This window comes from Scomber scombrus, chromosome 13, assembly GCF_963691925.1.
Source record: "Scomber scombrus chromosome 13, fScoSco1.1, whole genome shotgun sequence".
NCBI classification, from domain to species: domain Eukaryota; kingdom Metazoa; phylum Chordata; class Actinopteri; order Scombriformes; family Scombridae; genus Scomber; species Scomber scombrus.
The window spans coordinates 15,437,749-15,464,497 of record NC_084982.1 but is presented as its reverse complement, the minus strand read 5'-3'; the positions used below and the strand labels follow the sequence as shown (position 1 = coordinate 15,464,497).

General features: G+C 37.5%; 2 protein-coding genes across 3 annotated transcripts; both read right to left on the bottom strand.

Annotated features, from left to right (window-relative positions):
- Positions 1-122: 122 nt before the first annotated feature.
- Positions 123-5,959, bottom strand: nostrin (nitric oxide synthase trafficking). Its single transcript, XM_062431905.1, has 16 exons — positions 5,933-5,959; positions 5,681-5,766; positions 5,514-5,597; positions 5,239-5,301; positions 5,052-5,133; positions 4,914-4,976; positions 3,694-3,792; positions 3,483-3,608; positions 2,781-2,879; positions 2,549-2,674; positions 2,165-2,273; positions 1,957-2,045; positions 1,701-1,826; positions 571-811; positions 391-468; positions 123-319 (listed from the first exon to the last, which is right to left on the bottom strand). Exons 1-16 carry the CDS (start codon positions 5,957-5,959, stop codon positions 183-185), a joined length of 1,635 nt encoding a protein of 544 aa, XP_062287889.1. The 3' UTR covers positions 123-182.
- Positions 5,960-7,424: 1,465 nt separating this feature from the next.
- On the bottom strand, positions 7,425-25,204 carry cers6 (ceramide synthase 6). 2 transcript variants are annotated; one of them, XM_062431731.1, is made up of 11 exons: positions 24,611-25,204; positions 23,375-23,480; positions 23,149-23,279; positions 17,801-17,858; positions 16,247-16,297; positions 16,010-16,102; positions 12,084-12,212; positions 11,677-11,783; positions 10,084-10,240; positions 9,900-9,923; positions 7,425-8,404 (listed from the first exon to the last, which is right to left on the bottom strand). In XM_062431731.1, exons 1-11 carry the CDS (start codon positions 24,778-24,780, stop codon positions 8,240-8,242), a joined length of 1,191 nt encoding a protein of 396 aa, XP_062287715.1. In that variant the 5' UTR covers positions 24,781-25,204; the 3' UTR covers positions 7,425-8,239. The 2 variants fall into 2 exon arrangements, with proteins under 2 accessions (XP_062287715.1, XP_062287716.1); XM_062431732.1 differs by lacking the exon at positions 9,900-9,923.
- Positions 25,205-26,749: the final 1,545 nt, after the last annotated feature.

Here is a 26,749-nt window from a genome sequence, read left to right as displayed (position 1 = left end):
GCTTCATGTTCAAGGAAGATGACTGAGGTCTTGTAATTAAAATGTGTAATTAAAGTTATCTTTTTATTAACAATTTTAAAGCAATATAGTACATACACAGATACGTGATTTGGTTTGTAAATTTCCATGTGCTGCAGATTCTGGGTGAGTTTTATATTTCTGCTCCTCATGAGTCAGGGCAGTCAGGCATCAGATGATTTGACACTGCTTAACACGGGCAGCTCCTCAACATAGGTTGATGGGAAATGGCCGGTCTGTCCATTAAGTAGTCCAAACCACCAACCGTTCTCTTCCTTTGTGTAAATGTCTAGAAGATCTCCTGTGAAATAGAAATTACTGTATTTTATCTATCATTGTCTACTATTGTTTTTAATTTAAATTGCCACATACCCTCTTTCAAAGTTAATTCATCGTCCTGGTTAGGTGTGAAATCGTAGAGCGCTTTGCATTTTCCTAAACAGCAGAATTCTGTTGCTTGACCTGTTTAATGTTGATATTTTTTATTGTTTAATTGCATGATTGAAATAATTACAAATAAATATTTGAGTTGATGCTCTGTAAATGTACCACCTTGCTCTTTGTTGTCATCTGTATGAGTTATGGCTTCATTAACAGCGCTGCAACAGTCAACCGCTTCAGATTCGTGTATTGAAGCTGTGGAGGAGACCTGGTCAGCAGCAATTTGCAGAGACTCCACAGGCTGAACAGGGCCTTTGTAAATGATGGAGGCTCTCAGTGATTGTCTGGATCTGAACGGTGTCTTCTTGAGTTTGACTGGACGACTCAGTTGAACCACACTGTGCTCACAGTCCTTAGACAGAAACATAGTTTGGGTTATGTTTAATCCACATGATTTAGCTTTAAAAATGTCATGAAGTGTAGAATACATAATGTCCTTGAACAATGATTCCTAAGCAGAAGTACTTGTGCCCACTGTTGCCAGGGATACATGATAAGATTGTGGATGATCTCTGCTAATAGAAAAGCTATTTTTGGCTGATTGTTTTTGGCAGTTATTATTGGCTGATTGCACACGACACGCCCTCCGCTAACCTGAGGCAATTGTAAAATTCAAACAGCACATGCTGTCATTGAGACTGCATTAAAACTAGTTATCTGAGATATTTAAATCAAGTGGATATCTTTCAGTTATTTTCTTTTTAAGTACAGTATAAATTCCCTTTCTTTGAGCTGCTGTGGTAGTAACAGAAGAAGGGAATTTGGCAGTAAGAAGACTAATGTTGAAACATTTGGATTTGTCAATTTGGATTGCTGAAACTTCATTTTATATTTGGATAAACTTTGATATACACATTTTGCACAGAATGAGGACTGTAGATTGAATTCCTTGTCATTATGAAGGGATGGCCAGTATGAACAAGAGGCATGAGTTCAGCAAGAAAAACCTGTTTTAATGTTTATTTGTGCACCTCACTGTTGATTTAATACTTTTAAGCTCATATAACAGTGCCGTGTGACTACAATTAAAGGTTGGGATTCACTCATTTATGTGAACCAAAAAGCAATTTCATAATGAACCTTGGCAATGTGTTGAGGGAGAGCTTAATTATTTATTCCCGCCCCAAGATTTTTCCTGTTATTTTGAGATTACAATCACAAACCCTCAATGCCAACTAAGTCTATCACTACCTGAGGTCACAGGTGTACCAACATTGTGTGCTGAAGATATTTAGTCTTACCTTATCTTTCCATTTGACAATGCTGTCGTTAAATCGGTGAAAGGACTTGGGTTTCCCTTCTATTTCAGACAGAGTTTGGGAGAGTTTGTAGTGAGTGGCCTCCAGCAGATCCTGTTTCAGAGCACTCTGCAGGTAACAAGATGATAAGGTTTAGTGAACACTTCAGCAAATCTAAATTATGATCAATGTAAACATCAATCTGTACACACCACCGTCCCTCCACCCAACAGCCCTTCTGCATGCTATAAGATTATACCTCATCAAGCAGCTGTTCAGTTTCCTCAAGGTTCTTCTGGTTAGAAAAGGATGGATTTTCAGAGTATGTTTTTATCAGTTTTTCAATTCCTGCAAAGACAATGTAGGTGAAGTTCACTGAATTATACTAAAAGTCACATTTTCAACCTCTGTTGAATTATATTGAGGTATTTCAATGAAACATTTAATTGATAATGCACTGAACTTGCCTTCACAGTCTTTTTTTGTCTTTGTAAGGCTATCCTCCAGGCGCTGGAGCTTGACTTTTATGGCCTCTTTTCTCCGGTCTTTGGCCATCAGTGATTTGCTGTTCTCCTCCTGGTGTGTACAGGACACAGATAACAGGGATTTATCAAAACACATCAGGAGCTCTAATGGCTTATGATGTATGTGCCAAAGCAACAAAAGCTGTCCTGGAAATTTTACACTTGTACATAATATATAACCTTTATTAAATCACAAAAGAGACCCCCTGCAGAGATGACTGAGACTGTCTTAGAGAGGGTGAGTCACTGTCTGAGTCTGTGGCCTGCAGACGAACAACCCCACCAAAATGCAACAACAGAGTCTCACGGCAAAAACTGCAGACTTACAAAATAATCAGCCATCAAAAACTCGGCTTTGCTATCCTCAGCTGTGATGCTATTTTCCTCCACCAGGGTTTGTATGTCTTTATCCATGTCCACCCTTTGGACCATCTGCTCTATCTGTCTTTGTCCCTGGAAGTATCAGAAGTACACATACAGTAAGTAATAATAATAATATCCATTCAGGTATTTGCTTTTTCTTTACTATTACTATTTAATATTATTTACTATTTCTTACGTGTTTGAGGGTCTGCCCAAAACTGGACATATGGAGGTTATATCTTGTCAGGATGTTGCAAAGAACTTCGATTCGCTGTTTCTCCAGCTCCTGTATGATCTGAAACAAAGCAGCAAATAGTGCATTTAATCCATATCCAGACCCCTGGTTTTGTAATTAACTCTGTGAAGCATTTAGTAGGCTACATTGTAAATGGGCTGCATTTTTATAATGCCTTCCACCACTTAAAACTGTATGTCACCCGATGTTAGATGATTGTCATGTAAACCTGAGGTAAATCGTACATACAGACAGAGAGAAACAGTGACTGTAAGATTGAACAGTAACTGAAAGCTCACAGGTTTGATCATTAGAGCAGGCCAGCAGCCACATAACCTGCTGAAGTGTCCTTCAACAAGACTCACCTCATTTCCCCTTGTGGTGCTAGTGCTTGCTTGCTGTTCACTGATAAAATGTGTGTATCTTGCATGAAATAAGCTGCAGAATACACAGGGTGAGTTTACCTGGTGCTCCACAGAGAGCGATTGTATGGTAGACTGACCAAGTGCTTATGCAAAAAGCTGACAGGTTCAACACTTATCATAAATGAGGCATCCTTGAGCAAGACACCGAATCTGCTTGTTCATTTACAAAAAGCCACTCTGGATAAGAGGAACAGCTAAATGCCTGCAATCTGAAAAGTAGGAAGGCAGTTTTCCGCACCTGGTAGCAGTTTTTCAGTGTGTTTTCCCACTTGAGTCTCATCTGATGACCCTCCATGTTGATATTAAAGTACTCTGTGTCCACCCGCGCCTGGATCTCTGCCGACTTAGTCAGCCTGTTAAGCATCTGAAGTCAAGAACAGGAAGAAAAGAAAGCTGACTGTTTTACAGCACATATTTAAAGTACAGTATGTGGTGCTGAAAAATTATACCTTTTGTTTTTCTTTCTCTGTGCAAATGTGTCTGTTGTTCTCCACAAAGTTGAACAGAGCCTCATGCTCTCGTGTTAGTCCACTCAGTTTCTTTTTAAACTGTATTTAGAAAAAAGGAAACACAAGAAATTACATTAATCCATCACAAATTATATGCAAACTGTATGTGTGTGTGAGGGAGGGTGGATCTAATTTAAAATATTTTTAAAATATAGTTTTCATCATACATTGTGTTATGAAATTATGCATGTTATGTATATGTTTGAAGTAACAAAGTTTGACATAAGTGAAGGTATTTTTAAAGCTAATTTAAACAGGCAGATTTTAAAGATGAGCTGTTATAATTCACAAGAGAATATCAGGCAAAACACAGAAAAAAACACAAAGAAGATTTATAGCTTATTCAATCATACCTGCCAATTGAAATGTTTATATATAATGAATATTTTTGACATTCATTTATTAAAATCACATTTGAGGAAATCTAAATTTTCAACTTTTATTTTATTCATTATTGAATTCAGTCATTTTCCTTACATAAAATAAATAAACAAAGGTATACTTTCTGCGAAGTCCACCTCTGTAATCCATAACATATTATGACACATTCAGTGTTAAATCTGCTATAAGCCTTCATAATGTATGATTTCTCTTAGCAACAGCCAAAAGCCATTTTAAGTATCATCAATACTTCATTCAAACATCACAGTGACTCATGATCAGTCTACCATCTACAGTTATGTGTGAAAAGTTATGAACTTATATGAACACTAATGTAACCAAAATGAGCTGAGAGAGTGGTTATGGCTGATCATAATGAAGGGATAATCGTAAGACTTTATAACCTTTTGTGCAAAATGGTTAAAATGGTTGTAAAGTATAGTGTACTTACTGACCTTGTTTAGTCTTGTGATCCTATTTTTAGTGGCCTCATAACTGTTTTAACACATCTTGATGCATTTTTAAGGCTTACAGTGCAGAATCTCTTATAGTCCATTGTGAATGCATTGTAATGTATTATTTATGTATCTATACATATACACATACATACATTATGCATACTGTAAAAGTTACCATACTATAATAATTTAAAGCTACAATAGCTTTTCATGGATTCATGATTAGAATCATAAAAGTTGTCTCTGCAGCTGCTCCATTACAGCATATAACTAATTTATACATCTGTGCATCTGTTTGAAACATGTCTGAAGAAGTTTTACCTTGAGTTGCTCGCTCCAATTAGCAGTAACAAGTTTTCCATTTTTTTCAATGGCACTGTCAAGCTATTAAAACAGAGAACGTTAGAGACACATTATGACTTGAAGCTAGATCAGACTGATAAAGAATAAATGACATACAGGCCTCTTTCTCTTATTATGCTCATCCAAGACTTGGCGTATATCCAGTATTGCTTCTTGCTGAAATGCATTTCCCAGTGATCTGAAATGAGAAGAGCATGCCATATTTAACTCTGAATCTCTCCTCACATTAGTTTAATTTTTTTGGACAGGCACAGTCATGAAGTGAACTCAGGTTGGAAACTACCTGTGAGCATCTGCTCTTGAGTACATCTCATCTGACACATGACACCAGGCGCTGTAGGTGGAACTGAGCGGGGAGCCAGCATGAAAAGGTTAGAGCTGTGGGCCAAGCTGACACCTGCCTTTGTTTTGATCACATCTAACTTGCAAGGCACATGTCATTTCCCATGGCACCATTATTTCTGCGTAACACTTGGCAGCTATCCCCAGAAGAGATCATGTTAATTACAAACAGACAAAAGACAGAGCAGATTAAAAATTCAACATTGTGTCCCTTACTTGTTTGACATTTCTTTAGATGCCCTGATGAGTTTGCCACCAAGTTTTTGTAGTCCTTTAGCGTAAGCATGTTCCATCTCAGCCCTGAAACAGGAAGAAGTGGGAGCAGGCAAGTCAAACAGTAACTTTCAACATTTATTTGAATGCCATAACTGTATTTAACCTACCTCTGCTGAAAAACTGCCATTAGTTCTTTGCAGAAGTACTCCCCGGCTTTTGAAAAGTGTTTTGCATTTTGATACAGTTGGTTGTACTGAAAGACGATGAAAAAGACTTCATGATATTCTTTTTAAAGGATACAAAGTTAGCTGTGATTGTGATAGTTATGAGACTATCATACATGAAACTGACAGACATTATTTCGTACTGCAGTGCTTTTCAAAAATAAACATTGCACTCATTTTTTAACGAATACTCACAGAGCAGGTGCCGATAGGGTCCTTCATCTTAAAGACTGCGCCTGTTTGTTGACTTTGTACCTGGAACTTTGACCACCTCCTCCCTAACTCACTCATGCGGAAATCACCTGAGCTTTTTTTCCCTTTTTTACAAAGGAACATTCCAGTGGGTGAAGAAAAAAAGGAGCTGTAAATGAAAACTTGAGCAGGATGCCAAGTCAGCCTGCCACAGTTATTAAGGAAAATATATAAACAGAACACAAAGGTCTATTCATGCTCATATCTGTCAATTCAGGTTTGACCAAAAAGTTATGCGAGTTCTCTATTTCATGTTGAAAAAAAGTAACCCAGCTGGGTACAATTTTCTTTTAATTGACCTTTTAAAGGGTTTATAAGTTGTTTTTTATTATACATTATATTCATGTTTTCATTCATTAAACCTGTATTTACTCAAATTTGTCCACTTGGGGCCAGTGGAAGCCAGCTGAAAACACTTCACTCACATACCTTTGAAAGTCTGTAGGCAAACTGTTGCCTTGAAGGTGCTTATTTGGAGCTTTTAAAAAAAACTATAAACAGCTGCCTGCTGTGGCTGAAAATGACACAGTGAACCATGAACCCACAATAAAAACCAACATGAGCTGAGAGACACTAAAATGTTTCATCGAGCTGAGGGGAACTGCAGAGTTAGGGGCTAATGCTCAGTGGGTTCCTCACTACTATTTTGACTTAAAAGTAAAAGCAGGGGTGTTACTGATGACATTAAGGATGGCTTTGTTTTATTTAAGATCCCCTCCAGACATGTTTTAGCATTTAGATGGATGATTAGTTAATGTTTGACATGTTTTTCCACCAAAAAAATAAGTTAATATTAAAAATCCCTAAAATGGCATTGTCTCCTTGTACCTCATTGAAAAGAACCTATAAATATGTAAATATTCTTAATTTCACACGTTTTACTTTTGGACACAAGAGGTGCCCTAGTTCACTGAAGAGACTGGAGGTTTCAAGTTTCAACATCTCACTTGTGTAAACTGTATACTGGCTTTACTTCAGCTGATGAATGTGAAAACAGCTTTCTGGTGTCAAACTCTGCACATACACCATTTTGCTCAAACATCCAACTGAAGGAAGAAGAAAAACACATTTTTGACTGAAGGAAGACTTTAAGTATGTCAGTAAGCTGTGACAACGAGCCAGCATGCAGCAAAACATAATCCAACCATCATTTAATTTAATTATTTTGCATCTGTGCTTTGCCTCTTAGTTTAAAAAGGCCAGTGGCTGTCCTTGTATGTCACAGCATAATGCTTAATATTTATTCATACATTAATGACTGAACATAATTTTATCTCAAATCACTGTTAATGGCACTCCAACTATGGTTTTCAAATTGCTTTATAAGTTAGCTGAGTTTTATGAATAGGTCTTCTTCCCTGATTAAAGTGGCCCACACATATTTGCAATCTTCATGTTTTTTTAATTGAATAATTCAAACAATTCATGTCTGCCTTGTAAGAGGGCAAATGGCCTTTGATGAAATGCTTACCAGAAAGGTACCAGAATACTTAACAAAATGCGTCAATAGGGAATACAGCATCTTGCCATATCTGATGCACACATGTAATACTGTTATTGACATCTCATATACAGCTCGAGTGGAGAATGCATTGTATTTTAAAATGTGAGTAAACTTCACACATTACAATTTTCATTTGTGAGTGAAGACAAACTCTTTCATCATCATTTTGGCATATCTTTGGGGGTGTAGCATTAAAAGTAAACCCAGGTCTTCAGCATTTTGCTAATACTCGTTGTGATGTGTGGTGTGAAAAACAGCTGTGTTGTTGTCGTTCAACATCATTTCACGTTGTAGAACAGATGTAGAACTACCATCTGCAAACATTCATGAAAAAATAAATAACATAGAAAGACAGAAACATAAGAAAAAAAAACACATCCCCAGTATGCCAGACTAGTGTATATTAAAGTAGCATGCTTACACCATAAAGTGGAATGCTTTCATTCATCTGCTAAACAGAGAGTGGGTTGTACTGATAGGAGTGCTTTGATATTTCACTGAGTGCAGTCTGATGCAAGTATATAGATGAGGAGAATAAATCGCTTGAGGAAATTAGCAAAGAATCAAATTGACAACAAAACCGCATTCACATAAACCTATCAAGAACTTAAAGTACCAGACAGGCGATGTTGTTCATGTCTCCACCATATACTCAAATACACACACGCACGCACACGCACACGCACACGCACACACACAGACTGATGGATGGTGTCTGTAGCTCCAGTGTTGTGACATCAGCTTAGTCAGTGTTCGTCTGGATAAGGGGCTCCTGTCAGGTAACCATTGGTCCCATGAGTTTTGTTGGTCCCGTTGGTGGTGCTGCTGCTGCTGTGGTGCTTCTGATTGGGTGGGGGGCTGTCATCCTCATCAGAGCTGGACTCAATGTCACTGCGGTCATCTTTAGACACCTGCAGAAAAAAAAGGAAGGTTAGAGATGACATTTGTCTCACTAAAATTCTTATCTGTGTCATTATCTGTGGCAGCCATGCATGACGGTGTAACAAATGGGCTTTCACATGTCAAACAGCGACTCGTCCTCCCAATAAATATCAAGCAACAAGCAATAAACCATAAAATCTATCTGCAGACATGAAATATGGAGACCTCTGAACAGCACAGCTGCAAATAATGATCATTTTTGTTATTGATTAATCCAGATTATTTGTAGGATTAATTGTCTAGTTTGTATATGTCAGAAAATAATGAAAAATGCACATAGCAACATCCCAGAACCCAGTTTTATCTGACCAACAGTGCAAACCCAAAGAGATTCAGTGATGTGAAACAAAGATAAGCAGGATAATGTCAAACATTCACAGTAGACCAGTGAATGTTTAGCATTTTTGTCTGATAAATGATTAATTGATTATGAAAACTATTGCGAATAATGTAAAAATATTGGAAAAAATTTGAATTGGTCCTTTTAATTTGCTCAACTATGTCATAATTACTATCCTGCACTCTTAGTAATTAAGCTTCACATGCAGTAGCAAGTTATAATGACTTTGGAGGTTGTATCTACAGCCTGAGAAAGACACTGCAGGTATTACTCAGGTCTGAAAAAAATACTCATTGCATAATTTATACAAAATATAATAGGAAAATATAAATATCAATCGATATAAATTGACAACATAATTGCAGAAATATCAATAAAAAAGCAAACAAATAGCAATGTAGGGATTAGATATTAAAAAGAACAACACTGTTGGCTCTGTCAGGCTTTGTCCCAAATGTTGACAACAGTATGCTAACATGCTGATGCTGAGGGGGTTTAATGTTTACTGTGTTCATCATCTTCTAGCATGCTAACATTTGCTAATTAGCACTGAACAGAAAGTATACCTGAAGCTGATGGGACTGTGATTTGTCTTGCAGGTATTTTGTCTAAGATCAAAGTATTAGAAACATTGAAAATGAGGCCAGATGATGAAAGGTCAAGGGACCACCGAATATATTATAGTTCATGCTCTGGGTACCATATATCTGTACCTAATTTCATGGCAATCCATCTAAAAGTTGTTGAGATGAACAACCAGACAAAAGTTTTGAGGCATCCCCCCATTCCCTTGAATCACAAAGTTTGTCCAAACTTTTGACTGGTACTGTATATGATTAAAAACTGAAAATGTGAAGAGAAGATGAAAAGTTGGGGAGTCATGAGTGAATCTGAATCTATTCTAAAATTATTGAGATATTTCTGTCTGAACTGACCAACTGACTGACCAAGTGACATACAATACAGATATTGTCCTATAGCATGGCTAAAAAAATGCATTGCTTAGGGTAGGATGGTTTAACATTTACATACAATATAATGTATGTAAATGACTACATGCCTGCTAGAAATATGCAATCAAACCAAAATGAATTACGATGCTCTTCCTGTTTAAGGTTACTTACATGTAAAGGATTCCATTTTCCAACCTTGAGGGTTGCAAGAAAGCATGAAGAACAGAAAAGGAGAGTCAGAAGTGGCTTTTACACAATATTTATAAAGATAGTGCTAGCACAACACCATATGAAATAACAGGTATGAATGGAAGGATTACACATTTAACTTGAAAGTTGAAGTGCTGTGACTCACTTTTCCTTTGGAGATGGCTCGGCACGCTGTCTTCACTATGAGGTAGGACCAGAAAGAGTGAAGAAGCTGCAGCAAGATCAGAAGCAGGTTGAAGACCCACCAGGATGGGTAGGGCCCTACAATCTCCCAACTCTCGAACAAGGTGGTATTTAAAATCCTACCATAGCAACAGAGAGAAAGGAAGACAATGTTCCATTAGAAAACATAGCACAGATGTATTAAAATCACTTTCTCTTTGAGGGGGAATGATTGCATGTCCTGAGGAGCAGGGACACGAAGTTAAACAGAAGAAAAGGAATGCTCTGCTCCAGCTCTTTGTCTTTCATGGAGCACCTATGTAAGTAGTTCAAAGAGATGTGTGTCTTTGGAAAAGCATTTTGCTTATGTGTCAGTAAGTGTGTAACAGTAAATCTCAATGTAATCAAAATTGCTAAAGGAGTAGAAAAAGCTTTGTATCTTCCAGGCTTTACATGACATGCGACAAAACCTTTAAGGATCTGTGTTAAATTTATCCTTGGGGCCAACTCCTGTAAATGGCTGTCTGTGAATCATCCTCCAGACACTGAAGCCATGGCAACAGCTTTATAGCAATGACAACTTTATGGTGTGGTGGAGGCTGACTAAAATGTATTGTACATTTTACAGCATGGAAACTAAGGGACAGTACTGAAGGGAGCTTGTTAACACCTTTTTAAAAACTGTCTTCAAATGTTAGACTAATCAAAACGCCTCCGTAATTCTCAAATTGCTGTCTTCGGAATGTCATGTGTAATTGTCACCTGCGTACCTTATTATCCAAGACAACATCCTCTTGTCTAGATGCCTGAAGTAACATTTCTGTACTGGCCAAGAATGGATTGTATCTCAAACAAATGCTCACAACTTGAGCTGCCTGACTTGAAAACTAAATCATATTTCCCTTCACTTGTGAAAGGCATGATAACACTGCTGCTGATGACTGCAGGATGATTGTTGTACACACCTTCAGTGACTAAAATTGATTTGTTGTTATATCAGAATGGCCTTTTATAATTGGCATTCACAATCTAATTATACTTTTTAATGTCTAGGTAAAGCAAGGCCACAAGAAACAATTTAAAATATTTAAAACACCTAGATTCTCTGGTGCAGTAATCAGGATGATTGGCTACAAACTGAATGTAAAAAAACACAAGACCACAAAATGACAAAAGACCCTAATGACAAGAGAACCCTTTGATGTTTTAATAAGGTGAAACTCTTGACACTGTTTTTAATGATAAAGTGGTAACCATAATGTTCTGCTTTTCATTTGTTGATTTGTTTGGCTTTCTTTGAGAGGTTTAAGGCAGTTGTATCCATAGCAACTATTACTTAGCAACAAAATTCACAGATATGTATCTGAACTGCAACCTGTTGAGCAGATCTTCATGACTCCGACATGCATTTGCAGGGATGGTCGACCAAAATATGTAAAACAAAATCTGGCATATGCTGTGCAGGTCTTTGATGTCTCTGCCTGCCTGCTTGTGAGTGTTGTATGTAAATGACAGACTACGTCAGTAATGTAAGGTGTCAGGAAGATGCTATGGTACACAGGAACGTGACACTTACCAGACAGGGTAAACTCCCAGCCTGGAACTTATGAAGAGAATTGCAAACATTGCAAACAGGAGGTTACACAGTATCTGACATTTGGCATAGTTGGCCATCTTGGCAGCCTAAAAAACAAACAAGCAAAAACATCAAATAAATAACAGCTTGAAATATTTCTGACAATAAAATAATTAAGAAGCTCTTGTTTCCAGCATTATAATAACCACAAAAACATTGCAATTTACTCTAGTTGGATGAAACCCCTTTGACTTAATGTTCATATTACAAGAGCTGTATTTAAGTTTAGATGAAGATGGATAGCAGAGCATTTAAACTCCAATCACTCCACCCACACACCTAAACATCTTTGCCTTTATTTTCCTGTCTGTCCATCTACAGCATTTCATTCAGTCACCCATCCTCACCTCTATCAGCACGTCGGCTGCATCATGGAGACACATGACCAGAGTTCCCACTCGTGCCATGTTGTTCACATAAGAAAAGGTGATGAGGGAGATTGTTGCCACGTGGTGCAGGAACATGATCAGGAAATCCTGGGGACACAGTCGCCAAGACAAAGTCTCACAATTACAGAAAGTTCTTTCAAAATTGCCTCACAGTTGTTTGAGTCACGCATGCATCATAAACCCAGAGCAGTCAAGGTAAAGTGATAAAATGATAAATTGAGAGGGACATGGCTACTGTTTGCGCACACAATAGATTTGTGTGTTTTCAGAAATGCATAACAATTAATGAAAATGTTGTATTCTAAAAATGTCATGATTTCTGACAATTGTGCAACACAATGGACCCTTTTTTATGACTGGCACAAGCAACACTACAAATCTTTGTGTTTTCATGACATTGAAATGTACTTTATCCTTATTGTATGGATTGCTGCCCCTCAAAATTAAACCTATATTTTGCAGAGCCAGTTTTGTCACTTGACACTTTGATTGGAACAACTATTGAAAAGATATACAAAGTTTTGACAGGAAAATGATTAATCACCACTTACACAATCAACATTTTACAAGTGTTGTTGTGCTGTTGCAATTGTGCTGTTGAAATAAGGCTCTATGTGTTCATTTAATGAATGTGTTGGTTTAAATTTACTCCTAAGCTGATGCTGTCATTGCATCAAACTGCAATATAGTCATCTCAGAATAAGTATGGGAGCAGTGGTTGGAGAATTATGTAGATTATTTACTCAGATAAAACGAGCAATACCACAATGCTGCGTTGAAAATGATATGTGAGTAAAAGTATGCAAAAACATAACAACATAAAATGGAATTTAAAAATCATTATGCACTCAATGCAAAAAATGGCCCATGTGAATATTGGGTCACATGGGTAGATTATTAATACTGATGCAAAAATGACTGAGTATTATCTGTAACTAGCAATCTGTAAGATAAACGGAGTCAAATTCACAATATTTATTTATTTGAATTGTAATGGAGTATTAGTGACTCAGGTGAAGTACCTCAAATGTTAAGTACAATATTTGAGTAAATGTTCTTAAGTTACACTCCGTCACAATCTGAAACTGAGCAATAGCTCTGTTCTTCCACTGACCCATTGGAAATCAAAATCATGCAGAAAGTATCACCTCAACATGATCTACAAAAATCACTATTGTAGCTTAAATGTTTGGGATAGCCTTGAAGGGAGCTCCAGGAGTCTAAGGATTCAGACAGGTGGCATTGGGAAGCAGTCATTTAGCAAACCTTTAGCTACTGAAATGAAATGTGCCTGTTCAAAGCAACCAGAACCAATCCAAAATGGCAAGAGAATGAGAAGGAGGATGAGAAGGAAGAGCAATGATGCAAGATACAGAATGAAAGCAAGGCGAGAGTGTGCGGGGAGAACATACTGGAATTGGCAGGGGATGCAGAGGACCTCCTCAGTGTAGTACTGTGCATGAAAAAACTGAAAGGAGAAACAAAAACAGACAACATGCCAACAGTCAACAAAGAGATGACAGAGTGAAGGCATACACAGCGTGGCATCAGGGCTGCTGTGAGTGCAGTGAGTGAAGATGGACTGAAGACAGGAATAAGATCATGGCTGGAAGGCATGCAAATCGATACTGAACGAACCAAAAGTGCGGCCATTTTTCATAACCAACAAAAAGAAGATGAAAGTGGGTTGAAGTTGGTCGTAGCACGTTGAGAATATTTGTATGAACTATCTAAACCAAATTTCAGTTCTCACAATCGCTAACCAAGTTTGACCTTTCAAATCTCATTTAAAGTACAAAGTGCATAATGTGTATGTAACATAAACTGATTTAATCATGGATATAAAGTTACTGACACCTGCATCATCTTGGTGGAAGGAGAAGCTACATTTAAATGTAAATTTAAATGGTTAAAAGAACAGTTACATGAGTGTGATTGTGAGTGTTCTATTTAAGTATTTTTATAGATTAATTTGGCGGCTGATATATGTGTTATGCTCTCTAGCACTTCTTCTATTACTGTAGCGGCAGAGTGTAACTAAACACATTTACGCTCACTGTGAAAGTAAAGATGTTTGCATTAATTATGGTTGGCAGTCGCCACCGACAGATTAAGGTAGTCTGTCTGAATGTGGAAGTTATTCAGTCTCTAAACACTAGCCTGAAATTGACTAGGATGCAGGCTTTGTGAAAACATAACATGAACATATTGCTTCTGTCTGATCTCCACTGTGTCTGTGAAAGTGCTGTGTGGAGTAACTTAGCTAATTAAACTCAGCAGGCAGAACTTGCTATCTTATAATTGTATTCATCAAAAGCACAATTTAAAGGTATACTATGCAGGATTTTCTTTAAAACACAACGTATAGACTCTTAGAAAAATAATCCCTCTTAATCATCACTTATGACCCATTAGACGCTTGTGGTGGTGTATCTATCTGTCTGTATTTTGTTAATCATTTTGCTGTGTTCTGGACGCTTCTGGATGTCAACTTGGTCTGTAGCCTCCAGCTATTAACAGCACGCAGGGTAACAGGTCGGGACTATTAGCATAGTGACCAGGTTACATTGCTGTCTCCGTCTCTCTCCTCTTCTCCACTCTGCTCTCTGTCTCTCTGTAATGGAGGTACAAAGAGCTGCAGGTCTGTGTGTCTGCTTGACCGAGGGCGGCGCTGAGCTACACACAGGCAGAGCAGATAGGCCACAGCAGACAGAATGAAGCTGTGGATGTGTTTATTTGTGCTTTAGAACATAACCGCCACTGGGAAAGAGGGGACAACTTTGAAATCTATGTTTACAAACACCAACTGATAAATCCTGCACAGCGTACCTTTAAGCGTATACAAATGAAAAAACAAAACAAAACAAAACTGTAGAATTTTGGCTAAAATAGTACCAAGCTAGCAAGAAATCACCGGAATGGCGGCTCTCCATTGGCCCATGACGCCAGATTGCTACGTCTTAAGCAATACCTGGTTGGTCAGAATGCAATCGAAACATGAAAGTAAAATGTATTTGAATGGAGCAGAAGCTTGTCTGTAAACACTGGACTAGTGTTTATTTTCGCTGAAAAATTTGGTTGATTTGACTATGTTTTCAATATATAACAGTTTTTACTGGATTGTCGAGACACATTTTGTGGCAAAAACATCCAACCAGTGAAACGGTTTAAATAAATTACAGTGTTATATGAGGGTTTACAAATGAGGTGCCACGACAGTAATGGTGACTGGGCTTCTTCCGCCTGCAACCTGGATTCATACATAAGTCAGTCAGGTCAGTAAGGTCAGTCATCAATTTACCTATTGACATTCCCACTGGGACAAATGATTGTTTATATAAATATCAGGATTTTTTTATTGGTATTTCTAGTATTTTATTAGGAAGTACACCGTTACGTGTAGAAAACTGTATCATTTGTGCAGTAATTTGCTAAAGGGATTACACAAGAACTTTTAATGAAACAAAAACAAACTCTACAACCAGGAAAAGTTTTTTATGAAGCTTGACAGCGAATCCAATTTCTGAATGTTTCATAAAAATATTAATCCTTTTCGCCCTCGCCACGTTTTGTTATTTCACACATCAGTGAGAGTACACTGAGGCGGAAAGCGAATGTTCACAAGCAAATAGACTGAACTCTACAGAGTCACAGTGACAGTTAGAAAATAAATGGACAGTCAAATAAAGATAATAATGTCTTTTCTGTGATAGCGCTGCTCACAATGGCATAAACAGAGCCTAATTTTCCAGATTCAACACAAAAAATTTGATAAAAAGTGTCACTTTTTGCATTACAGTGCACCTTTTAAACAAACATCAAATGATCCATGGTATTGCATGATGCATGATTAATGTGCTGGTGTGACTTTTAGTTATTCTTACCTTCCTCCTGATGTCTGTGAATTGGGAAAAGAGTAAGGACAGGTAGAAAGACAGCTCCAGTATATAGTAATAATGGGTGTCCACAGTCAGTGGCTGCATGAACACACAAAGCAACAAGGTTAAAATAAATATTTCAGATGTTACATTTTTGGTAATACCAATCATATTGCCCTATGATTAATTATTTGGGGTTGGGTGAAAATTTGTGTATGAAAAATGAGTTGTAGAAAATTTTACCTGGTAAGGATAGTTGTACCAGCACTCTTTAGTGTTCCACAGCCATGGAGTCTGCAGAGAATGAAAACCGGTGCTTAAAATCAATACTTTTTAACCTATATGAAACAAAGATAAACTACATTATATTTTCAAACAATCATAAAACTGTGACTGAGTGACTGAGGTAAAGACAGGAGTGTAATTCAATTAACTGTGAAAACATCAGGGACAACAATGGAAATACGCCCAAGACTTTATCATTCTGTCCCTGACAAAGTCTCATGTGTTGTGTTTTATAAATATCTTATAATGCTGTCATTTAATCAACCAAACCAAACAAAAATATTACACTAAAGCCTGTTATTAAAACTTAAACAGAGCATCCACTGCAGTTACAGTTTAGTCTTTCTTTGTTATTTAAGATCTAACACATGGACGTCCATGTGGCCACAGAAAAATATATACTTCCCCTGGTGGATTCTGGATAAAAATGGTTTATGAAACACTGAGTGGGTGTTACAACAGAGTTTGTTACGGTGCATGTTTTGCCACAAAAGGAAGCTGGTCTACAGATGTACTGCATATTTAAAGCCGGTTATCCTCATATTAAGTCAGGATGAAACAGAAATTATAGCTGTGAACGTTTGTGAGATAAGCAAACAGTGACCTGGCACTGTGACTGAGTTTACGTCTCCTAAGCTCTCTAGACCTGCTTTGTTAATAAATCTCACAGAGACTTGAGACTGCCAGGGAATGAACCATTTTCACAAAGTGCTTTGTCATGCAACTTCTTTGAGAGATTTTTCATGCTCTGCTTCTATCACAATGATTCATTAATTTATGTATTTTTGTGACTATATGGATGAATTACATTTATGCATATAAGTGTGGCTGATTAATGCCAGTCACTCTTCTGTAACCTCATGGGCTGCTCAGGTTTACAGCTTTGTAAAGTGGGAGAACGGTGCTTTAATCTCCTAGATCCCCTGAACTATACACGGTGCACTTATATGGATTTCCAAAACCCATGAGAGCATTTGTGCAGCATTTGAAAGGAAAAAAGTGCTTCACATATAAAAAGAAATCCTTAATATGATGAAAGTAGAGTTGCCATTATTTATTATTTATTTTGTGTCATGCAAGTGAACTGGCCCATCAAACAAAGGAAACCATAAACACTGACTTCTTGTGAACGTTCATGATCAAAAGAACGACGTACCACATACTATGAGAAGAATTGACTGCATATTTAATGTATGGCATTATTTAGCATACTGGGAGTGTTTTATTTTGCAGCTGCCCCCTCTCTCCTTGAAAGAACCTTTGTTAATGAACACTTTCATCATTATGCATGATTACAAATTTCCTCTGCAAAATGTCCCTGACCTGAGAACATCTGTTTTACTTGCCAGTCTCATGTGGTGGCACCAATCTATTCAGTACCCACAACATTTGCATGCTGCCCGTGTACCTCCATGTGTGCTGTAGAAAATTAATTCAAACCTCACTGACTTAAACTAACTTTATTAATTATAAAAGGAGTCTGGGGCTAATTTGGCTGTGAGCAAAACTTACCTTTTTAAGGAAACGCACTCCATAGGTAAAAATGTATAGATAAAATGTAAATCTCCACCTAAAAGAAATAAAAGAAAAAAACATAATCAGTATAACATCAAAAATGAGAGTTGCAGAATAAGAAATGATCGATACATAATAGTCTTCAACCTGAGTTAATTTAAACTTGACGCCATACGAAGTCCACACCTATCTTAACTTTGTTGTTTCTTTATGCTACAATTTTTGATTCACAAAGACATTTATAGATTAGGGAGAGAAGCAAAGTGTTTAATTCATTCAGAAGAATTACTAGAAAAATAACGAAGCTGTGTTTCATCCTGAAGTAATATTCTGAAATATAAACATAACGATGAGACGTGTAAGTTAATATAACTTACATACTATAATATAGTTTTGTATGTAAGTGCAGCACACTGTGGCTCACTGTGTGACTACGTGTAAGCAGAAATGACATGAATAAAGTCTGCAATCAACAGCAAGTCAATGAAAATAGGACATCACTGACTCTACAGTGGTGAAGTCCGGAGGGAAAGACAAGGCACTCACACTGTCCAGTCCTAAACCCAGCATGCTCTGTGCTTTTCATAACCCTGCTCATTATCTACAGTAACCACAGCGGTACAATGCTAGGGAAAGTGATCATGAAGTCTAAGCTTACAGGCAGAAAATACTCCAGTGATCAAAGCCTTGCTGAGCAGGGAGATGTGCATATATAGCGAATACATAACAGTCAGCAACTGTGAGACAAGATTTAAAACTAGCTAACTAGCAAACCTTCCTTTTAAACAACGCTGGAAGTTGCATCAGACAAAATCATGTATCTTTCTTCTGGGGAGCTAAGCAAATTTGACTGGCGGCGCTAAAATTAGAGACCCCCTGCTGTGCGTTATTGTCACAGCATTTCACAATTTTTTAACCAGTAAGACTAAACCGTTTCTCTCAGTGCGGCCTATATATAGTATATAAACTGTATTCTCTGGAGAAAGTGAAACAGAAAAAAAGCATCTATGTATTATGAAACAAAACATCTACCGATGAGTCGCACGGCTGTGTCAAAAGCTGCACAGGCTGTCATGTGAGACGAGGTTTTGCATACATTAAAGGTTGTGCCGTGTGGTCGTTCCAGTTGACCTCAAATGAAAAACATTTTGACAGCCACAGCCTCGAAACACAGCATGACATCAACACTCAAAAAGAGAATAGGGTAAACACGTATCAGTTTTTCAGTACTTGTATTTTTACCACAGTGTTTGTTCCAGATATTCAATTGTTACGCTTTAGTAAATACAATAGAGATGATCACCATGTTAACACGTGGCCTGTGGAAGCCGTCATTAACTGCTTTTTTGTGCTGGATCAAAAGTATTGTAAAACAAAATTAACTGGACAAGTCTACCTGGTGGACACACAGTAAAGACTGTTGCATGGCAACTGGTTCATCAAGCCTGCAAGAGTCTTTTTCAAGAGCTGTTGAATTGCTGCTATATATGAACAATCACAATGACTCACGCCTGCTCCCTGTGAATAGATTTGTTTGTTTCTGAAGTCAGCCACTGATGTTTTTTGTCATTACGACTTATTTTTTCAAACGCAGTGTTGATAATGAATGGCTTAAAAAAATGTTGTGTATGTTTAAGTATCTTAGTGCCACTGTTTATTTGCAGCACACAAAGTAGCAGCAGCCAGCCAACACACCTTAATTAATTAGTGTTGGATAGTAATTGTGGTTAACAGAATTAGGCTCAACTGTTGTGATGGATTTGCCCTACACACAACTTAAAAACTGTGGTTTATATGGCATAATAATAGCAGGCTTATGTAATGTGTCATGATACATAGAGAACTGTCAACTTTTCATATTAACCTGATCACACATTGATGAATCATTCATGATATCTAATGAGACTATGGGTTTAAAACTGAAACAGATCCACTGGTCAGCTAAAAAAACAACTCAGTAATGAAGCTGGATTTTTACAGGTAACACCCAGCTTTGGTATAAAATAATGAAAACATATTTAGCTGGTTCACTTAATTCAACTTAGTCACTTCCCCAGGTGGGCAGCCTGAGCACCAGCTGGCTGCAACTGTTTGCATTCAGGTGGTTCAACATAACAATTGGTCATGAAGCTCCCGCTTTGATCAAAATTCAGTTGTGATCAATTGCACCCTTGCTGTTAAATCAGCAGTGACGCCTCTGTTACTATTCAGACAGTAATGGCTGTCCCATTCCCCTTTGTTAATTTGTCTAATTTGGTTTGATTACTGGGCTTGACTTAACTCATTTAGGGACGTAAAAACAGGGCTGTGTCTGTCCTATCATGAACATCTGTAAACTTATCTCTCAGCTGTCCTGTAAGTATCCACTGAGCCCAAACATGCCAAATAGTTTTTTTGGGTTGTCGTCTACTGTGCTGCTTCTGGAGTGTGTTGGTTGAAAAATGTGAAAATCCTGCACCTACATGTTGGTTATAGGAAGAGCAGTAATGAAGATACTGGCAATCTTAGTTGCTACATTATCATGTAGAGGTTAAATACAGTAATAAGTGTTAATTTTTAGATATAAAAACTCATGCTAAACTGTAGCTCAGGTACTGTAATTAACAGTGTCATCTGTCAGAGTTAAATTTCTACATTGGAGATGAAGCAGCAGCCATCAGAAGTGGTTGGGATGGGGCCTTGTTTCCTCATTTGGGATAAATACTCACTTCACCTTGACAAACTATACTATACATTGTTTGAGAGCACAAAGCTAAACCATTAAAATCCAGATATCACAGCAACAACAGACAAGTATGAAGGCAATTATGAGGCAAATATGAGGGCACACCACATTTTTAAAAAACAACAACTTTTTATTAGTTTGTGCCTTTTTAAATTTGCTTCAGTATCACTAAGAGTAATTTTGACTTTAGTAAACTTCAGAGGAAACCACAGTCACAAAGGTAATTAAAAGGAATCAAGAATAGTCAACTTTTTGTTTTGGCCATGTCATTTTTGGAATTGTGTACATAAGAGCTCTTCTTAAGAGATTAATGCAATGACCACCCACCTAAAAAACATACATGCTTACTTATTAATACTTATGGTATCATGTCAAAGGAAGTACGATTTTTAACACTGATAAAAATACTCAATACCCGTGGAAAACATCCAACTTGCATTAATATTAACAGAGGACAATAATACATATAAAGAAAAATAATAATTATAATAGCTAATTTTGAAGCTGCAGTTTTTAAAGAAGCTGTGAATTGTGCTATTTTGGTTGTGATAATTTCTTTGTACTCAGTGTGAAAGCAGAGGAGAGGAAGGATGGAGGAAGATGAGATCAGACAACTGGGGTTATATTGAGGGCACGAAAGCATGCTACTTGTATCCTGTCAATTTTCATTAGTTTCCGTTTCAATTGTTTCTTGCAATAAGTATAAGTGACTTTCAGTAAAAAGGCACCTGTTTCTTGGACATTTTAGAAAATGTTGTTTTCTTAAAAAACAAACAAAACAGAGGTTATAGTAGGTTCATTTTATTGTATTGACTCACAGAAAAGTTGTCAGCGAGTACTTTAATTGTCGACTAATTGACCCTAACTGACCCTAATTGACCCTAACCCAAAAAAATGTCTGGTTTTAGCTTCTCAATTATGATTATTTAATCATTTTCTTACTTTACGGTTGACAGAGCATCTATAGCTAATATAATATCTAAATCTAATATAACATCTAAAGACTGGAAAAATATAATATAAAATAATAATAATCATTAGTTGCAGCCCTAGTTTAAAAAAAATCTATTCTTGAATTTGTCAGAATAGTCATCTCTAGGAAAAAGAGATGCAGTAACAACAGCTGATAAACAAACTCTATGCACAGTCTTCATTATTTCCAGACCACATGTGTCTGTTACATTCAACTCTCTGAATAATGAAAAGAACAGACAACAGATCAGCTATCCTGACAACTGTGAGACAACGAACACTATCAGTCTGCAACAGCTGTGCATGAGGGCCCAATTAGACCAAAATCTCTGCCGGAAGGACTGTAGCCAGCCCTGTTTGGAAAATTGCACTGTAAGCAACTGAGACTGACAACCTGGCCAAACTATTGCAAAGCCCATTGTCATCTGCAGTCAATTCTGCTATATACGGATAGCAGCTTTTGCGCAGTTGTTGCTAAGTACATAATGAACGTCAGCTAAACATGTTCGAAAACCTCACACATGTTCCAACAGAGCAGAAATCCAGTCTCTTCATGTGTGTAAAAATACAGGTTTACTTTTTCAGATCCATCTCTGAGGTTGTAATAGGAGTCCAGTGGCCTAATCAGCCAGCAGCCTCAGGGCAGTTCAGAAGATGTTAGGTTCCCTGTGTCTCAAACTGCCAGATTGGCTCTGGTGGTGTCAGACATGACTCTGCTCTGACAGCCACACTCGCACGTTGGCCTTTAACATCACACTGCTAAGTAACTACAATCTCCCTGATGGCAAATGCTCCACTGCAGATTAGCCAGTTCTCTGTTACAGCCTGAGTGGGTTTGTTGTTTCGCACTGGGACGCATCTGATTATTATCCCACAGCAGTACCAGCACTCATGTTGAAATCTGTATAAGCCATGTAAGATTCAATAACACTGAACCAAAACTGAGCCGCCAGAATTTTGTTTTTGAAAGGACTGTAAAAGCATTTCAGCTTATTTTAGCCCATTTATTAAAAGTCACTAGAGCTGAAATGTTTTGTTTATTGATCAATCGGCAGAAAAATGATCAATTAACTGCAATATACATTTTTCAAGCAAAACATTCGCTGGTTCAAGTTTCTCAAATTTGCTGCTCTTCTGTTTTATTGAATATTTTCAGATTTTAGACTTTTGGTCAGACTAAGCAATCAGTTTGAAGAAGCCATCTTTTAGCTCTGAAGGATTATGATGAACATTATTTTACACGTTGAAAGTAAATACTAGATTAAATGAGAAAGAAATCAGCAGATTAATTGGTTAGCCTATTAATAAATGAAGGTTAGTTGCAGTCCAAACTATTTTCAAATTCCTGCCTATGTAAACATGGATGTTTTAGAGTTTACAGCCACAGACTTTCCCTTCATTTCCATGCAGTATGAAAATGAATTTGCAAAACATCAGACTTGTTTGAATTAAGTAATCTATCACACTGAATGTCATGCCTGCTTTTACTACTGTCATGGCTGTGTTATTGATGAGTGGTAATGCAGTGTGTTACCATGACAACAACACAAGATGATATGATATTTAAAGTTTACATATGTTAAGCACGTTTAAAGTTTGTGCAACTTTCATGAACACTGTGGAGAAAATGGCTTGTAATTGGACTTACATGCTTTCACAGAATCGGGCGAGGGTGCTGGGTTTCTCCTGGTTGCGCCGCTGTCGAAACCAGCGCTGGATGGTTCGCACATCCCAGTCGAGCTGCTTGGACAAGCCCTCCAGCCTCTTTTCATCTGGGTGCTGGCAAAACAAGATAGATACTCCTTATGTTAGATGCAGTACAAATAATTTGAGATGAAACAACATCAACAATAACGATATAACACATGTACCACCTTGGTTATAGCAGTGAAAACCTTCTCCAGAATAGCGTTGGGCTGTGCTTTTTGTGGCCCGTTGGCTTGGATCTTCAGGCCCATGGCACATGGTCTTGCGATAAACCTGCAATTTAACATGATAGAGGCATTATAGAAGGATTGTTTATATTGAGGGATAGAGACACGTGGCACTCAGTCATCAAGAGGCACATGCATGTTCATAAACTCTTTATCTTTAAGTCTGAATAACAATTATCCACACAAAGACATTAAACAAAACACACACACAGCACATGATGTCTTGTTCCCAGTTTTTCTTTTAACGTTTGGACCACAAAAGGTCTTCCACAGGTCATCTTGGATATTAAAAGAAGAATTGGGAATGAGACAACAGTAGGATCATTGTCTTTTTGACTCAAGTCATTTGGCATTATGAACCACTTTACATTCATTTACAATCTGCACATTTCTGATCATATTTTGTAAAAAACTAAACAAAACAAAAAAAACAACACTTGAATCTTACTTTCCTGACAAGCTGTAATGCTGTAATAGACAAACGGCTACTCAAGTTAACAAATACGTAAATAAACAAATTAGATAAATTCATCATATAGTAAAGTATCTCCTGGACTCAACATTTATAGGTCAAACATCAGGGCTGTTGCATGCTGGTGCTCACATGACCTTCACTTTTAATTCCCATAACACATTTTCAAAGATAAATACTGAACATGAGTGAAGGCCTCACTACTCCCTCAAGAGACTCCTGACCCACATATGCATGAAAAGCCTTGCTGTGACCATTATGGCTCTGTGCCTTACTGTATATTAATGATTGTAGGCTACAATTATAACGACACAAGATGATGCACCATATCAAAGCTGGAGCTGCAGAGTTAGACAGAATAGTAAAGACGAGCCTGCTCTCAGCATGGTGCTTTACAGAAATGTGGGTTTTGGGCTGAGAGGACAGTAACTGGATGGGGCAGGTATGGCAACTTAGGCTGCACTGTGTGTGCATGGTACACATGCATCAAATGCAGACAGCGCGTAATGCTGCAGGCCTGCAGACACAAAGATGATCAACCGTGGTGATGTGTGGGCTAACCAGATAAGATGCCATTGTTTAGGTAACAGACTGACAAACACGGACAGCTCGGTGTGCTGCATCATTTCCCCAGCGGCAAACTCATTTCATCGATATAACAAAACCGTACCACAGCCACCCGGGCATGTTCTTTTTAAACCCACCTTTCGAAAACCAGACGTATCATAAAGATGCAGAAAGCTAAAGGACACGCCAGATACAGATCCTCGGCTTGCGGGAACGTTGCCTCATCTGTGTTTTTTAAGTCAGCCCAGGTTACATTATGGGGGAGCCAGAACCTCTCGTTCCAAAACCACGCCAAAATACCGGCCATCTCCCTGCTGCAGACACTGTGACCGGGTCGAAAGAGACGAATCGATGGCCCGCTGTATCCCGGAGCTTTCTCAATGTGGCGATCTGACCGAGCACACTGGGCTGGTGATGAGGTATCCGCGCTACTGGATCGCCGTGCGTCCGTTTCCCCTCAGCTACTCCAGTGTAGGGAAGTAGACTCAATCAGCTCCTCCGCAAGTGATTGGTGCATTGAAATGTCATGCAGTACAGTCCATTATGCCGGCTGTACCACGCTGTGACCGAGGTAAACAGCTTGTATTCCCCCTTGCACATATTTGTTCTCATATGAACTGACATGTAACCAAGGTGGATTATTTTTTGTTTTGTTTATTGTGAACGTTTTACATATCAGATGCTGTTATATTATCTTCCTAATCCCACAGTAATATACCTGTCAAGTGAGGTGTCACCTTCAGTAATGTTATTCCAGACAAAATGAATGTGATCGATACTCAGTTTGTGTAAAACAGTGAGCTGTAAGGGAAATGATGTGGCAACTGTTTTGCAATGGTTCTCTGGACTGCTTGGTAAACTATGCCACCTACTGTTTGATGTAGTAATCAGTAGGCCTATGTGTAAAACTGACCTTGTGCTGTAAATTAAAAAAAATCTATTCATAGTGGTTACTGGCCTAAAATCTAAAATGAACATAAAGTTCAACCAACACCTTTAGAGTTTATGCAAGAAGAGATGGTGGGATTTATTGCAGTGTACTTAAGTGTAATAAATTGGCAACTAAGTGTATGTAATATGATCAGGGTTGGGAAGGTTACTTTGGAAATGTAATAGTTTACAGATTACTAGTTACCATATTTAAAATGTAATAAGTAATGTAACTATTTCAATTATTTAATCACATTAATGTAACTTATTGCATTTGATTACTTTTTGATTACTTTTCTAATTTTTAGTTCAGGTGTTTTTCGTGGATACTGACATGATGTGTAAGTTAGATCATTTCTTATAAAGCAAGATTTATCTCTCATTTGAAAATGTATTCATTAGTTCATGCAGATTTTGTATGAAAAAAGTCAAAAGTCTGGCATGGGATTAATTGGTATCTGTAGCGCCATATAAGCCCACGTCATGATTTATTTACAAAATATAAAAAAAATATTGTTTTCAAATAATTAAAAACAGCAATATATGTATTCAGCAATATATTCAATATTAGGAGGAACAAACCCTTCTGAACAAAATCTTAAAGGTCTGACTTCAGATATAGCTTCAACATGTTCATAAGTAACTGTAATTTAATTACACATTTTTTTCTAGTAACTGTAACGGATTGAAGTTACATTTATTTTATAATTAAATGATGTAACGCCGTTAATGTAGTAACCAGTTACTACCCAACACTGAATATGATGTATGAGCAGACTACAAACTTGAACATGTTTGTATTTGTTATGTTTTATATGATATGTGTGTTTATTCTAAATAACCTTTATGTAAGTAGACACACAATAAATGTTCGAACTTTATGTCAGAAGGTTTATATGGAATAATAACAGACAGACGGCAAAATATAACTAATAGTGCTGCAACCAACAATTATTGTCCTTATTGATTATGTCCCGACCACCATAAGTCTTCAAATTACTTATTTTGTCCGGTCAACAGACAACCCCCTTCCCCCATAATAAGCCACATATATTACATTTACAGTCACAAAAGACGAAGGAAGCAGAAATCCTGAGAAAATTTGATATTTCTGTCTAAAAAAAGTACTTAAACAATGATGAAATAGATTGAATTAATAAAATACACTTTAAAGGTTGTTGCTTATTACTTTCCTGTCTAAAGCCTCTGATCAGTAATGTTTACTGTCATCGTCATTCACCAGACAATTTAAGATGTGATGTCGCCATCTAATGGCCAATGTCAGGTATCAGTCTTCGGTCCTGACTGCATGTGACATAAATCGTCACTGTGTTGTGGCGCTGACA